At 37.0% G+C, this 17,440-nt stretch overlaps 1 protein-coding gene across 1 annotated transcript; it reads right to left on the bottom strand.

Moving 5' to 3' along the window:
• Positions 1-14,158: 14,158 nt before the first annotated feature.
• LOC110210854 (olfactory receptor 4K5-like) lies at positions 14,159-15,274 on the bottom strand. The gene is given in 3 exon segments (XM_020989946.2): positions 14,159-14,368; positions 14,371-14,544; positions 14,546-15,274. Coding segments are annotated over 3 exon segments (1,086 nt in total). The 5' UTR covers positions 15,248-15,274.
• Between the last annotated feature and the right edge of the window lie 2,166 nt (positions 15,275-17,440).

Genomic DNA, 17,440 nt, shown 5'->3' with positions numbered 1-17,440 from the left:
TTATTCAATCTACAGGTTTTTACCACCTGAAGAGAAGAAAATCGGAGAAGCAATTGACTGATTGTGTAATAATTGCCTTTACAAACTGGCTGATTTTTTTTTATAAAAGGAAATGATTACTTTACAGGTTTATGTCTTAGAATAAAACAGCTATTTGTAATATCAACCAACAAGCATTTTGGGGTGTCTACGTATAGAGACAATACTTTATTGTCCTCTATTATACTCCACAATACTCTAGTAGATACTCTATTATGCTGTAGTACATACTCTAGTAGATGAGTATGTCTACTATTTTTACTCTTCCCCATCCTATTATACTATAGTAGACATACTAAAGGGAAGTTGAGATACACACATAAAAAGATAATATGGGCTATATACCCATGACAAATGAATGGTAGATAAATTAGAGGTATAAAAGAAATCATTTTAGGGTAGAGTGGTAAAGAAGCTTCACAGAAGAAATAAAACTTGATCTGACTGTAGAACAATGAATGAGGTTTGAACAGGCAGAGAAAAAGGGTTAAGCACTTCAGGATTGGAAATTACACAAGTAAGGGTGAAAACATGAGAATGTGGAGAAAGGCATAGATGGATCTGACTGGAGTAGGAAGGGTCAACCTAGGGAGGGGTCAGAGGTAAGATTTAAAAGATTGGAGTCATGTTTCAGAGGGTTTTGAATGACAGACTGAGTAGATGAATTTTAATACTATTTAAAGGTTTTAAAGAAGGGATTAATGTGATTAGAGCAATTTTTAGGACAACTAATTATCATAATAGCTCATATATTATAGATATATATTTTACCACTTTTAATGTATTTTATATATATATACATATATTCCTTTACCACTTACAATAATAATTTCAGTATAACTTTTTTTTTTCATCCTGCTGTGCTATGGGGTTGACAGCAAGCACTTTCATGAATGAATGAATGAATAATTCAATAATCATTTATTAAACACCAACTATGTGCAAGGTATAGTGCTCTGTCCTAGGGTTGACAGTGAAAATGGAACAGTTGCTTCCCTGAAATAGCTTAAGAAAAAAAAAGTTACAGAATAACTAAACGATTAAGCCTAAGCCACTTACATAATAAACACCAGAGTCATAACTCAAACTTAGATCTTCAGATTCCAAATCCATTGTTTGTTTATTTGTTTTTCCTTTGTACCATGCTGTCTTGGGTGTAGACACGATGGAGTGAAGGAGAAAGAGATTATATGCTGAGGAGATAGTGTAAATTTTCTAAGAAGGTTTCTTCTTCATTCTATTAATGAGGTTAATCAGAGTTCACCATCATACCTCCTTGACAAGTTGGCAGTATCTGACACTATTGGCCACTCCTTTTTTCCTGTATTTCCTCTTGATTTCAGAAACACCAAGTTTTTCTAACCCTCCTTCCATGTCTCTAAAAGCTTTCTTGTTCTTTATCTCAAATGATTACTGGTTTTGTCCTCTTCCTGACTCTTTAGCACCAGTGTTCACCAAAGTTCTCTTTTTGATCCTCTTTTTGTCTCCTCTTTCTCTTTTCAGTTTAATTCATATCTACAGCTTTAATTACTATGTTTAAGCCAGAATCCCACATCTCCATGTTAGACCCTAAACTTTCCTTTAAGAAATTGTCATCTCTTGGGGAGGGAGGTGGGGAGAGAGGGGGAGAAAAATTTAAAACTCAAAAGCTTATGAAAGTGATTGTTGATAAATCAAAATAAATTAATAAAGGATATAAAAAAAGAAATTGTCATCTCATACTGTCCACATGAGAGCTCTACTTGCAAGTTCCGCTAGCACCTTATATGACATGTCCTAAAGTGAACTTATTGTTTTCCTCCCCCTAAGTTTGTTCTTCCTGCTGGCTTCACTATTTCTTCACTATCACTAAATTTGATTTATTCCTTTCCTCTCATTTCTCTCATCCAATAAATTATCCATTTCTGTCAATTCGACCTCCACAATATTTCTTGTATCTTATCATCCTTCCTATTTCTACTTCTATCACTAAGCATAGTTCCTCATTAACAACCAGCCCCATCATTGCTGTAGCTTCATAGTAGGCATTTTTGCCTCCACTTAACCATCCTCCATACCCATTCTTCATGCCATGGCCAGAAGGATTACCTATAGATCTCATTATATCATCTCTCTGCTTCATATCTTCAGTGGCTTCCTATTACTTTCCAAGTAAAGTTAAAGGTCCTTTGTCTATAATTCAAGGCTCTTTCACAATGTGGCATTATCCTACCTTTCAGCTTCACATACTATATCCTACTTGTCCAAGTGGACTGCTTGCCATATCCCAGAGAGCCTATGCTTTTCTACCTCCGTACATTTTCTCATATTGTTCTGTATGACTGCAATGTCCTCTCTCTTTTTCTTCATCTATTCCATCCACCCATCCTTTAAATCCAAATTCAAATGTCTCCTCCACCATATAGCCTTTCCAAATCATACTGTTCACAAAAGCTTTCTACCTTGACATCCCTGGGCACTTTTTTTATTTCTCTCTAATGAACCTATTATGTATCCTTATGCATTATAGTCAAATGTGTCAGAATCTTATTCCACCTTCTAAACTATACATTCCACAAAGAGAGAGACTATATTTTATCTAGATTATGTACTTTGCCCAATTCTGCTAGCCTAGCGTTTAAATATGCTTTATTAGATGTTTTTGACTTATGTGACCTTATAAAAATCAACCTGTTCTGCCCCAATTACAGCACACTTTAGAGACAGAAAACTTAGGTCATCATTTAACTTCATATTGGGAGAATTTGGGTGTTTCAAGTTCTATCTAGAAACTTCTTTATCCATGAAACATGCTAAAAGATAATAAGATATCTTGACAAGGAAAGTACTAGATTTTAAAGAAAATCAAGGAATCCTACATGATCCTCAAAATATATATACTCCTATCACACAACTATGTTTCTATTCTTACGAACAGGTTGTGAGAGAGATGGAAATGGTCATCACTTAATTCCTTATGTTAGATGATTTCTCCAAGGCCTCATAGTTATTTAATGATCAAGCTGGTATCTGAAGCCTTCTGGGTTCAAGGTCATCTCTTTCAGCTGCCCATACTCCCCCACTCACCAATTTCCCTCTGCCTCTTCCCTTTATTTTTCTCCCTCTCACCTTCTTTTCTCCATAAACATGACTAGAGTGTGTGGCTATATTGAAATATTAACACAAGTTAAAACACTTCTAAAAATATTTCAACAGCAATTTTTCAGGTATACACATACTAATTTTGAAAGTGCAATGCTGAAATGTAAAAATGAAGTTCAGGGACTCCAGTCTAACACCAGTATGAGAAGTTGGCAGTATTTTAATCACTGAGGCAGCTCTGTACAGTGGGGAAAATGCTGATTAAAAAAAAGAGGGCCTGGGTCCAGTCTCAGATCTTTACAATCAGTAAGACTATGGGCAAGACATTTAAGTGAGTCTCCATTTCTATCTGCAATATGAGGGGAATGGAAGAGATTATCTAAGGTCACTTTTAGTTCTAAATCAATAATGCCATGAACTCTGTTAAATGTAACAAGAGTTTAATGAGATAATGGTGATGCTGGCCCAGAGGATGGAGTTCAAAGTTGGGGAGTTTGTGAGTAGATCAATTCTATTCACTGAATTCTGATGTTAATCTAGGAGAGTATTCCATCTCTAAAGGCAAAATACCAATAATGGCAAGAAGGAAGAAGTCCCCAAAATGAAAGTCTTTTGTCTTGTTTTAACTCTTGAAAGACATATGAAAGAGTTAACTTTGGAAATTGTGAAACAAAATGGAATTTCTTATATCATGTATGTACCAGTGTCAGAGCAGCAATGAGAGGAAAAGGGGAAAATTAAAACAAGAATATGAGGAAAGAGAAATGGAAGAAAATGATGAGAATAATAAGAAAGAGTTGTTATCAGAAAATGAAAATAGCTATTAGCATTAGCACACGTTCTTCTGTACATCCCAGCCTCAACACTGTTGGCATCTCCCATGCTAGAAATTTTGAATGTCCTGTAGCTTCCATTTTTCCTATTTCCAATAAATTTCCAGTTACTTTGCACTAGCATGCTTGAGAGTTTCCAAATGACTACCAGCTGCTGACGATGGGTGATCAGCCCAGTAGCTCTAGCTACGCTGATCTGGCTCTAATGCAGCACTGTGGTGGGTACAGCGTTTGACTCTGAGTCAGACAACACTGACACTTATTTACAGCCTCACAATACAAAAGTCTCTGAGCTTTAGTTGCTTCAACTACAAAATGAGGTAAGGATCCATGGGCTACTTAGCTCACAGAGTTTCTGCTATGTATAAAGGAAATAATGTATATCAAACAATTTGCAAAATGTAAGTTATTGGTTTTTTTAATTACAAAGATAATTATATGCTAATAAGTATAGATAGTAAATACAGATATGATTATTTTTATGATTATCTTGAAGTTATCTAACCTCTCTATTCATCTGGAACATGAGGAATTAAGTGATGGTCACTTCCATCTCTGTCACAACATTTTTCTAAGAAAAAACATACATTTGTATGATAATATATAAATGTTGAGAAACTCATATGGGATCCCTTGTTTTGCTTTAGTCAAATAGTTTCCTGCTCAAGATATCTTATCATTTTTTAGCAGACTTCAGGGATAAGGAAGTTTCTAGATAGGACTTGTTATACCCAGAACTTCCCAATCTAAAGTGAACCATTGTTTCACTGTGATATTGAGGCTAAACTTGACCCAAAAGAAGTGAGCATGGCAGTGTGGTCCAGTGGAATGTGTATTGGAGGTGGAGTCAAAGGGTCTGGCTTTGGCCACTTTTGAACTATGTGACCAGGGGCAAGTAATTTATCTCACTGTTCCTCCTTTTCCTTATCTGTGAAATGGTCTCTAAGATCCTTTCCAGCTCTACATCTAAGATCCTATGATCCTATATGATCCTAAGATGCTATAATTTCTCCCATGAGGTTTTGTTCATAAAGAGCTGGGGACACTACTCATACATGATTTTTTTTCTTTGACCTGAATTAAAATTATCTTTTGATGGTTAAATCCTTAAAAAAGACAGAAACTTCACCCTCTCCTATAATAATAGTTTACATTTCCATAGTGCTTTGCAATTTACAAAGGACTTTACATGCATAATGTGGTTATTTTGGTTCTCATGATAACTTGGAGGGTAGGAAGTACAAGCATTATTCTACTGCTTAGCACAATGCCTCCAGCACTTGGCAGTGCCTAGCACATAGTAGGGACTTAATAAATATTTATTAAATGATCTACTTTTTTGACAAATGAGGTTCACAGAGGAAAAGCAACTCGTCCAAATGTCAGAGCAAGGATTCAAGCCCATGTACTCAAATCTTCTGCTCTTTCCCATCATGCCATGCTTCTTTACCTAGGTCAGTCTGCTTTTGCCCAGTGTCACCTTAAAATTCCAGATGTCTGGTCACTAATGTAGTTCTGAAATAAAAATCTAGGGGATTGAATGGGAGGAAAGAAGCAAAATGGCTGTGATGTTCTCTCCCTTTTTTTCTCTGTATACCATCATGTTTTGCCTTTTTTTCCTACCAGGGATATCTTCGAACATTTCCTAGAAAATTCTGGAGCTACGAACAGTTTACCACGGCAAGAAGGCAGACTGTCATTAATAGTCTCCCGGGGAGAGAGCCCCCGTTAGCACTCTTCTTTAGCCTGATACAACCCTGACCTCAAACTGCATACCTCACAACTGGCAATATTGCTCGTTTAGAGAAAGGAGTTCAGGGTTTGAACGCTATCTGCACATTCTAAATTCAGGCTCCTAAATCAAATAATTCTAACATATTCTAACAGATAGACTTACGTTCTCAAAAATCTTCCCCTTCAGTCCTTTGGCTCTTTTTCCTTTCTGGTCGATGCTTCTTAATTTGCGTCTAAATATCTTTGCCTGGTAGAAGTATTTCCACACTGAAAATTATGCAATATTCTATTGGTTTAATGCATTTTAAATGAACTTCCTTTAGTTCACCATGCTCCACTGTAAGCCCCTGGGGAGCAGCAACTTCAGCAGCAACACCGACTGTGCTCACATTGCTCTTCATCAAGTAACTGCACAATCTTTATATCATGGAGATACACAGACTCCTCCTTTGAAGAATCATCCTGCAGTGGGAGTTATTAAGTTATGCAAAGTAATTTTCCAAGGGATAAAAAGGGAAGGGGTTTTTGTCAATTAGTCTTAGTACTATATTAGAAATGAAAACTTTTTTTTTTGACAAGGCAATTGGGGTTAAGTGACTTGCCCAGGATCACATAGCTAGTAAGTGTCAAGTGTCTGGTCTGAGACTGGATTTGAACTCAGGTCCTCCTAAATCCAGGGCTGGTGCTCTATCCACTGGAAATAAAAACTTTTTAAAGTCAGAGTAATTATTATTGTTCTGGTAACTCTTGACTTTCTATCTTCCGGATAAGTAATTACAGAATCTAATATATAGAATCTTATAGAGAGATAATTATAAAGTTAGGAGGATCATTTTATTTCATGGCATTATTTGCTTTAGAGCTCAGAGGAAACTTAGGATCTGTTATTGATGTAAACCTCCCTCACTGTATAGATGAGAAAACTAAGGTCCAGAGAAGTTTAATTGCTCTGGACCACACAGAAGGCCACCATCAGAACCCAACCTTTAACCCATTATAAGAATGTATTTTGCAATGTCCTACACAGATGGTCATTGAAGTTGTTCTTAAATTTTTTCCAGTGACAGGGAAATAACTATTTACCCAAACAGTCCATTTCTACCACAGAACTATATTATTTGTTTTTAAAAGAAGTTATTCCCTGTAATGAATAAAAAACCTACTTTCTTTCAAATGCCACCTATTGGTTCTTGTGATGATATTTGTGATAACAACACATCTTTCTCTTCTACATTGAAACCTTTTAAATAATTGCTAACAACTACTATAAATCTTCCATCTCCAATTTTTTTCTTTCCTAGGTGAAATATCTTAAGCCCATAAAATGATTCTCCATATCACATGGTATGATGCAATCACCAAGAAGGTAATAGAAAGACATCATTGATTTCACTTTTACATCTCTCCCATACTCCACCTTCTTTCCTCTAACACAGCCACCACTCTGGTACAGGCCCCTTGTCACGTTGTGCCTGGACTATTCAATAGCCTGCTAGAAGATCTGCTTGCCTCAGTTCTTCCAACTCTAATCCATCCTCTTTTCAGCTATAAAAGCGATTTTTTTTTTATAAAGCCATGCCACCACCCTACTGGCATTAACTCCAGAAGCTCCCTATCACCTTCCAGATCAAATGCAAAATCCTGTTTGACATTCAAAATTCTTCATAGCCTAGTCCCCTCCTACCTTTCCAGTCTTCTTACATCTTACTCCCCATCATGTACTCGGTGAATTGACACTGGCCCCCCAGATATTCTTTAACAAGATGCTCCACCTCTTAGCTCTGTGCACCTTCCCTATCTATATCCTGTGCCTGCAAGACTCTCTCTTTCCTCATCTCCATATATTGGCTTCCTTTAAGTCCCAACTAAAATCCCATCTTCTTCAGGAAGCCTTTTCCAAATCCTCTTAATTCTAAATGATTTACCTCTCTTAATTATTTTCTATTTATTGTGCATAAAGCTTGTTTGCACATTTTTTATTCTTGTCTCACCCACTAGAGTGTGCGCTCCTCGAGGACTGGGACTGTTTTTTGCTTCTTTTTGCATCCCCAGCACTTAGCACAGTGCCTGGCACATAGTAAATACTTAACAAATATTTGTTGCCTATTGACTGATATGGTGGGTATGAGTAGGCTACAATAGATTCTAAACAAAGAATTATGCAGGAAAAACCATGCATAGGATACCATCAAATACCTGAAAAAGAGTGAGGTTGGATATAGAAGAAAAGCAACAGAGAACCAAAGGACAGCTCACTTGCTCTACTGGTATCCTTATGATAACAAGAGAATTTGAGCGAATACCTTCTCAATATTACACCATCTTCTTCCCAAATGAGTCAATCCATTTATTGCTCTTCTTTTGGGTCAAAAAAGCTCTAAACTAAGCAATGAAGACTGAATACTTCCATATGAAAAGCAGGTTCATTGATAAATTGGAAAATATAAGGATAAAAATAATGGCGCTTTACAGTTTGTCAAGTGTTTTCCTTAAAACATACCTATGATTTAGGCAGCATTATCCCCATTTAACAGCTCAGGAAACTGAGGCTCAGAAAAGTCAACTAATTTTTCCAAGGTGATTAAAGATTTATAATTCTAACCGAGGTTCCTTGAGTCCCAGTGCAGCATTCTTTCTACTATATCACACTATCTCTATAGTAAAAGCTAAAAAGCCCTGTAACGGTATAGTGCCATTTTCTAGGCAGATGTGAATAGTTTTTTGTTTAAAGGTAACTTTACCCGTCTAGATCCAATTTGTAGCAAGGACAAAGAGGGATCAACACAAATATAAGAGGAATAAAATATCAGCCCATTTCTGCTACTCTATTAAGCAATACCCTTTGGGTACAGTTTTCCAAACAACTCTGAACACACTGAGGTATATATCAGCCAGATAACATTTCTTCATTTTCATCTTTGCTTTTGGTGAATCACCTGAAGTGAAGTAATGAAAGGACACAGATGGGGATCACATAGAGTGGGCAGGCATGGATGGGTTGCAATCTGTATCATTGGAAGGAAGATCTACATCAATGAGACCATAAATCCACTGGAGTACTTTAGCACAGCATGTTTTCTTCACCTTTTCCCATCCTAGTTGCACTCTGTTTAATGTGCTCCAGTTTGTAAATTGTTGTTGTTCAGTTGTTCAGTTGTGTCCAATTCTTTGTGACCCTGTGGAGCATACTATCCATGAGATTTTCTTGGCAAAGATACGGAAGTGGTTTACCATTTCATTCTCCAATGAATTAAGGCAAACAGAGGTTAAGTGACTTGCCCAAGATCACACAGCTAGTAAGTGTCTGAGGCCACTGAACTCAGGTCTTCCTGACTCCAAGCCCTGTACTCTATTCACTGAGCCACCTAACTGTTTCCTAGTTTGTAAATAGTCTTCTTCAAATATGGCACCTGGATTTGAACACAGAACACAGAAGTGGTCTGACCAGCGTGGAGTACATCAGGAACTTCCTTGATCTGGATGCTATGCATCAACTAAAATAGCATAATAAGTGTCCTTCCCATCGTTATGTGTTTCAGAGTACATTTATGATGCCATAAAATAAAGTTGCAGTCAGTGCTTTATGACCAATGTGATTGGTCAGTTACAACTGTCCTGATTATTTTATTTTATATAAGATCATAACATGTAGTTGAAAGGGATCTTAGAGATTATTTAGTCTAATTACCTCATTTTACACATGAAGAAACTGAGGCCATGAAAAAAGTGATTTGAGGGGCAGCTAGGTGGTGCAATGGACAGGGCACCAGCCCTGAAGTCAGGAGGACCTGATTTCAAATCTGGCCGCAGACCAAACACTGAACCCTTACTAGCTGTGTGACCCTGGGCAAGTCACTTAACCCCAATTGCCTAAAAATGAAAAAAAATTTAAAAGTGATTTGATCAATAAATAGAGATGTTATTTGAACCCAGGCTCTCTGACTATAGAGCTAACACTCTTTCAGTTACATCACATCACCAACCTAAGCAATCTGGTTTAATTTTAACCATCTTAGCATAATTGTATTATCGTTTAGTACATTGATTCATTGATTATTTTGACAACTGGAAGAAAAAAATTCCCTCCACCTACTTTTTTGGTCAACCTCGGGTAGTTAGGTGGCACCATGGGAAGAGCGCTGGGCCTGGAGTCAGGAAGACTGTTTTAAAATTTCAAATCTATCATCGGACACTTACTAGCTCTGTGACCCTGGAGAAGTCACTTAACCTTGTTTGCCTCAGTTCCTCATCTGCCAAATGAACTGGAAAAGGAAATGCAAACCACTCTAGTGTCTTTGCCAAGAAAGCCTCCAAATGTGGTCACAGAGTCAGATGCAACTGAAAAAACAACTGAACAACAACAGGGCACCTCATTGTGAGCTGATACTGTCTAAATTAACAAACGGAAGTGGAAAGATAAGGAATTATCTAGGTATGTTCATCAATGAAATAAGAAAACACATTCAGGTTAAAAAAGTGATTCCTTTAATTAATTTGTTCATGTTACTCCTTTGAACAAAGACTTATAGTGACGTGTTGTTTCCTAAGAAGCAAAGTTCTAAAAAAAATTTAGACATTCAGTTTGTTACCGTTTTACCTTTCCATTCTTACTTTATATTACTCCCTTCTATGAACCTTAGGACCCAGCCAAACTGGATTATGATGCTCAACCCTTCTCCTTCTATCCCTTCCCACCACACACAGACACACTCTTGCCCATCTCTGTGCCTTTGCCCACATCATTTTTTCCTACTCATGACATGGCTTTCTTCTTCGTCTTCACTTCTAGAATTCCTATCTCACTATTAAAGCCCAAATTAAAAGTGAACTATTCTGTGAAGTCATGGATCCCTTGGCAGTATCCTTTGCATCTGATACTAATAAGCCTATCCTTCAGATCTTACATAGCACTTTGTCTTCCTCTTATCTAAAACATCCATATAATAATTTCTATCACAGACTATAGCTGTGTCTTTGTCTTATCTCTTTACTGATTTGTAAACTCCATGAGAGTGTAAATCTCTTTTCTAGACTTTGTATTTTCCCCCAGCTTCTGTGGTTTTATTTTTATAATTTTTTTATTTTTAAAAAAGTATCAAACATTTATCTTTTGCCTCCTACCTCCACCATACCTGCAGGGGAAAAGAGAAATATAAAACCCTTGTGTCATATATGTAAATGGTAGGTGCTAAAAAAAGTTTGGTGAGTGAATGAATCAACAAATGAATGAATGACACTTGATTCCATTATGGAATAGATTGTGGCAGCACAATCTAGTCCACAGGATACATGGCCACATTTAGAACATACTACAGGTTTTGATTCATTTTATTATTATTGTTTGATTCAATTTGTGCTTTTTTATGTGTCATCCATCCAGAAAATGAGAACAATTAAATTAAACCAATTAAGTCATATTGGGGATTGAAAGAAGACATGGTGCCTGAATTATTTTCTTTGCAATCTATGTCTCTTCTTTCACTTCTAGTCTGAGCTCCATCATGTACTGCCCAGGGGAACTTAGGAAAGTTACTTCATCTGAGGCAGCAGGACTCATGGAAAGAACATGGGATTGGGAGTCAGAGGTTCTAATTTATATCCCCACTTTTCTAATAATGAATTATATGACCTTAAGCCAATCATTTTACTTCTCTGGCCTAGATGATCTTAAGGACTCTTCCAAATCTAAATATTATGATTTCTGATGTTTTCTCTGAGCTTCGGTTTCTTCTACAAAATTAGAGGACTAGACTAGGTGAATCCTAAGGTTCTTTCTGTCTCTTATATTCTGTGAGCTTACAAGATTAGTTGTATGTCCTTTACTCTTCAGATTGATGAGAGAAAATAGTCACACTCTCCTGCATTCAAAATGGGCATAGATTATTGTAAGGGCCAGGGCTTATTTTAGTCATTGACAAAACAGGCGACTAGTTCAGTGATGTGATGTCAGTGATCAAAAACATACAGAAACATGCTCCTACTCTTTCCTTATGAGTTTCTCATTTCACAAGCTAAGGTTTAAAATATAAAACACCTCATGGAGGTATAACATAGTGACAAAAATCATATTACAACAAAAATGACTGATATCATATCTTTCCTTAAGCCAAGTTTTGGCAGGAAAGGAAAAATGCTGCAATATGTGCAGAGAAAGGTGACCAGGGTAGCAAAGGGCCATAGGAGCAAAGGATGATTCTGGGGATCAGTCGAAGGAGCTAGAGGAGACTTAAGGGGACCTGACAGCTGTGTTCTTATATCTTAAGGTTTGTGAAGGAAAAGAGAGGCACCAATAAGAGCAAAGGCTGGAAGATCATGTGTTGGGGATTTTGTAGAAAAGGATTTCTCCACAAGCATAGTTTGAACTAGGGGGTCTTAATGATCCCTTCCAACTTTGAAATTCTGCAGTTTTGAAAAATGTAAGAAAGGCAATGCAAAATACTAAGAGTGAGTTAGATGTTATTGACTACAGGACTTTTCTTCTTGCTAGAATCTAAGGCTTATTTGGGATGTTCAGGGAGGACTAGTACCTCTGGTATGGGGGCTTGCAAGCCCTTTTCAGGGCTGCTCATCCACCTTTGGTGTCCACCTGATTCACCTAGCTCTCACCTGTGGCTCCAAAAAGCAGTAGCATGCATGGCAGTCACATCCTGGTAAACCATCTTGATGGGCTAAACTGGTCTGAGGATAACTGACAGGTCTCAAGCCCATCAATGTCTCGGGGGATGTCTACCTCAAGCGTGCGAAGACTTCCCGCTGGGCAGAAGTGGTAGATGAGAACAATTTGCACTAATGTACATGAAGACAGCTGAAGCAGGTGCTGTGGAGCACTTAGAGCTTAGTCAGGCATCAAAGACTCCAAGGTCATCCGCTGCACCCCAAACCATCACCAGTCATCTTGACTTTTGTCTTGTCATTGGACTGATGACTCTGGAAGAGAGAGTGAGGCTGATAACTATGTATCTCTGCCTCACTTAAATCCAATTCACATGAAAGTCAAGACATCACCTATACATTGGTCTTCATTGAAAATGAAGGACAAACAACAAAACAACAAGGCGTATTTGATGGAAAGTCAAGATGGTCTCTATGGTAAGATAGTGTTTGCTTATCAAAAATCATAGAATCAGCCTGAGGAAAAGCCATGTTTTTATGCCTTTTCTTTCACTTATTTCTGTATAATAAAAAATGACAGGAATGCACTGCATTTGCAAAACAATACTTTTTACAAAGCTTTCCCCCATGTATATACAAAAATATTTAATTTAATCATCATGACTGTTGAGAGGTAACACAAAATTTTTTGTCTCTCTGATACAAATGAGGAAAGAGGCTCAAAGAAAAGTCAATAATTTGCTTGAGTTAACCATAGGTTACTAGAGGTTGAATTCAAACCCAGATCTTTCCGAATCCAAATTAAGTGTTCATTTTACTACCCAATAATAAGTCCATATGAGATACATATAATCAATCAATGCATGTCCAAGTCAACAGACCATAATTTTCTTTGTTTACTTTCTAGTGCAGGGCAACAAAAAATTCGCAGCTAACATTTATATAGTATTTTAAGGTTAGCAAAAAGCATAACATATTCATTCATTTCATCCTCACAATTATTAGGTAGTTGTTATTATTATGCCCATTTTGTAAACAAAAAACCTGAACATTAGAAAGGCTGAAGAAACATACCCAGAGTCTCTTAAGCTAGTAGGTATTAGAGGTAGGATTTAAATTCAGGTCTTCTTGACTCCAAGCCCTCCTCTTTGGCCATTGTATCCCTTAGTTTAGACACTTCCCTGATTTTTTAATGTACTTTGACACTGAAGTCCATTTGGGTATGAAATACAAGAACTAATGCTTATTATCATTATATTATGCATCATAAGGAGGCAGAAAACTAGATTTAGAGTCACAGGACAGAATTTGAATCTGAGCTCTACCATCCACTTACTATATACCCCAAAGCCTTCCTCAATCTGGCCTCCCACCTCCTTCTCCAATCTTATTTCTTATCACATTCTTCCATGTATTCTCTATTCCTGTCAGAATGGCCTTCTAGCTGTTCCCAGTGAACAGAGACCGCTTCATTTTTTAACTTTGTATCCCTAGAATGGGTTTTTTTTTTAACCTCTTCTGTGTCATAGATCCCTTCAGCTATTTGGTGAAGCCTACGGACCCCTTCTGACAATAATATTTTTATATGTATAAAAGGAAATGCATAGGATTACAAAGGGAACCAATTATGTTGAAATATAGTTATCAAAATATGTTTTTACATTAATGAACCCTATGTTTAGAACTATTTCCTAGAGCTCAGCATAGTGCCTTTTGTTGAAGTTACTTCTCCTTTGTTGGCCTTAATTTCTTTAATTGTAAACTTACGGCATTAAAAAGATGTCTATGGTTCCTTTTAATCCCAGTATTCTATGAACTATGATACTACTATACTACCATCCTCCCTATGTAGCTATCTTTCAAGGGTGGAATGTAGTAACGATGCTAACAAAAAGTATAACAGCAATAATGGCTGATATAAATATATAGCAATATAAGGTTTGCACCAAGACTTTAAGATTGGAGGATGTATGTTCAATAAAAGAAGGTCTGGTTATGAGGGATATTTCAGGAATCCTGGACTTCAGTTTTCGAGTTGCAAGTTTCCTCATGGCAGCCTTCATGTCTTTTTATTTCTTAATGTGTAAATAGTGGGGTTCAAGATAGGAGTGAAAATGGTGTAAAACATGGTAAGGATTTTATCCACTGGGTAGGTGGTGAAACGCCACACATAGATGAAGATGCAGGGCCCAAAGAACAATGTCACAACCATGATGTGAGCACTCAGTGTGGAAAATGCCTTCCTTAGCCATTGCAGCAGAAGACTTATACCGGACAGTGACCAGAATGACTATATATGAAATGGACAAAAGGAAGAAAGTGCTTAAGGAAAGAATCCCACTATTGGCCACAATTAATATTTCTATGGTATAGGAGTCAAGGCAGGCAAGCTTGGTCACTCTAGGAAGGTCACAGAAAAAGCTATCCACCACATTGGGGCCACAAAAAGGCGAATTCACAGTAAATGATAACTGGCTCATGGTGTGTATAAAACCAACAGCCCAGGAGGCTAATACTAAGGTAGTACAGACCTGCTGGTTCATGATGGTCACATAGTGTAGAGGTTTACAGATGGCCACATATCTATCATAGGCCATGGAGACCAGCAGCACCATCTCACCACCAGTGAAGAGGTGAATGAAGAAAATCTGGGCTATGCAGCCATTGAAGGATACGGTCTTGTGTTCATTCAGAAAGTCTGCAATCATCTTTGGGGTAGCAAAAGAGGACTGACAGATGTCAATAAGGGATAGATTTCCCAGCAGGAAATACATGGGAGAGTGTAGGCAAGCATCAGAGGTCACTGTAATTATGATGAGAAGATTGCCCAGGATGATAATACCATACAACATGGAGAAGACCACAAAAAAGAAAAGCTGAAGTTCTTGAGAGCTGGAGAGCCCCAGCAGCACAAATTCAGATACCACAGATGAATTAGCCGCATCCATGGACAAAGGCAACAGAGCTGCTTAGAGATAACCTTAAGATGGGAGAAATAGGAGGAAATCAAAATGAATGAAAATAACATATTATCCTCGCACTCTCCCCCTTCCAACAACTTCATACAGCTTTCAGATTAATCCCAATTGTGCATAGAGATATTTATTATCACTGATCAGTACAATTTAATTCATTTCACCAAACTTAGATGCCTATTATATACAAGGCAACAGACAGGATACAATGTTGATTTTAGAGCCAGGAAGACCTATGTTCAAGTCCAACTACTGAGTCAAGCTAGTTGTTTGAACATAGACAAATTCCTCTACCTTTTTTTTCAGTGTACCTTTAATATTGTACCTCTAACATTTTTTTTCAGGCAATTCTCTAATATTATACCTTTCAGGTAATGTGGATTGATAAAAAGCGATTTTCACGCTGGAAATTCTCTTAAAGAAATCATAGATTCAACATGCACAAACACCTACACATACATGCATGCATGCATGTATGTATATTTGTATGTATGTATGCATATGCATGTATAATTATGTATGTTTGTATGCATGTATACACACACAAATACACGAGAAGAAAACAACAAACAACAAACCTCTAATCTCAAGGGGTACTTGAGGGAAGTTCACATTCTCTACACAAAAATCATCAGTTGTTCTCTATCTTTTATTAAAGTTCAAACTCCTTTACCTGCTGAGGTCCTCCATAATCTGTACCACCCTATGTTTCTAGCCTTATTTTATATTATTCCCCCAATTAAATTAGAGTAGTCACTGCCTCACTGAAGGGAAGGCATGATTTCTCTTTTCAATTAAAATGACTAAATGATACAAATCTAGTGCCTGAAATGTGGTGGCATTTGGACCTACACAGCATCAGTAGGAAGATGTAGAGGTCTACCCCATTTAGCCTATTAGTTCAGTTATGGTTAGCTAAGTTTAAAAATAAAGATATATTGCTAAGAAAGTATCTTAGGCAGACTACACTTTAGAATGAAGTGGTTACATTTGAACTACAGGTCTCAAGTTGGATGACTCTTGAAAAATGCCTGCTATTATCCCAATTACAAGGGACTTTGATTCTAGTATTTTTGGAGGGGGAGAAGGATTTGTTAACTTCTTTCTTCATTATCTGGGAGTCAAATTAACCTCTTCTCTGCCTATATTTTTATCAGCAACATTATCTAAGGAGGTGGAATATTTAGGAGACTTAAAGAATTATTTTGGGGAATTTTTTTCTTCATGAAAACACAAATAAAAGAGGGAGCTCAAGAGTCAAGACCGTCCAAATCCCCATTCTAATGCTGACTATCCTAGGTGATTTTGGGCAAGTTACTTAATCTTTGGGGGTTTCAGTATCCTTATTTGCAAGATATGGGGGGTTTGATCTAGGAGTTTTCAATCCTCTTTACATCATGGACCCCTTTGGTAGTCTGGTAAAACCTTTGGAACTCTTTTTAAAATAATGGGCTTTTTTCATTCAATCATTTTTCAGTTGGGTCTGACTCTTTGTACCTCTAAGAATAATGTTTTTAATTACATTAAAATACATTAGATTATGAAGGAAGTCAAGTGTAGTGAAATAGCTTTAATTTTTTAAAAGTATTTTTAAAAGGCAATTCCATGAATACCAAATTAAGATGCCCTGCCTTCTACCTACAGATTTTTAAGAATAATTTAGTTTCAATCATTCCTCCATCCCACTTTCATACTTGCCCCCACCAATATCTATTTGTGGGATCAGTTATCTGTTCATTTATCTCATTTCCACATAGTACAAACACACATGTAGAGGCTCCAAATGCAAAGCATGGTTTCCTCTAGTTGGAAGAATTCAGACATGTTATGGTCCTGGAGAAATTACCACAGGTAGCCTGAAAGCTTCTATTTCTCTCTCTCTCTCTCTCTCTCTCTCTCTCTCTCTCTCTCTCTCTCTCTCTCTCTCTCTCTCTCTCCATCTATGATTATCTCTTATCTATCTATATCACTAACATATCAGTGGTGCCTATTAAATATAATCCACTATTTAACCTCACAGTATTAATGTGAAGATCAAATGAGTTAATGTATGTAAAGTACTTTGTAAATCATACAAATAAATGCTATTATTATTAGGTATTATAATAGTGAAAGTGCCAGGATTGAGCCCAATTCAACTCAACATTTCAGTCTTGCAAACATTTA

Source organism: Phascolarctos cinereus, unplaced genomic scaffold, assembly GCF_003287225.1.
Source record: "Phascolarctos cinereus isolate Bilbo 61053 unplaced genomic scaffold, phaCin_HiC Scaffold_3;HRSCAF=262, whole genome shotgun sequence".
NCBI lineage: Eukaryota > Metazoa > Chordata > Mammalia > Diprotodontia > Phascolarctidae > Phascolarctos > Phascolarctos cinereus.
The sequence above is the reverse complement of the archived record's forward strand: the minus strand, read 5'-3'. Positions and strand labels throughout refer to the sequence as shown.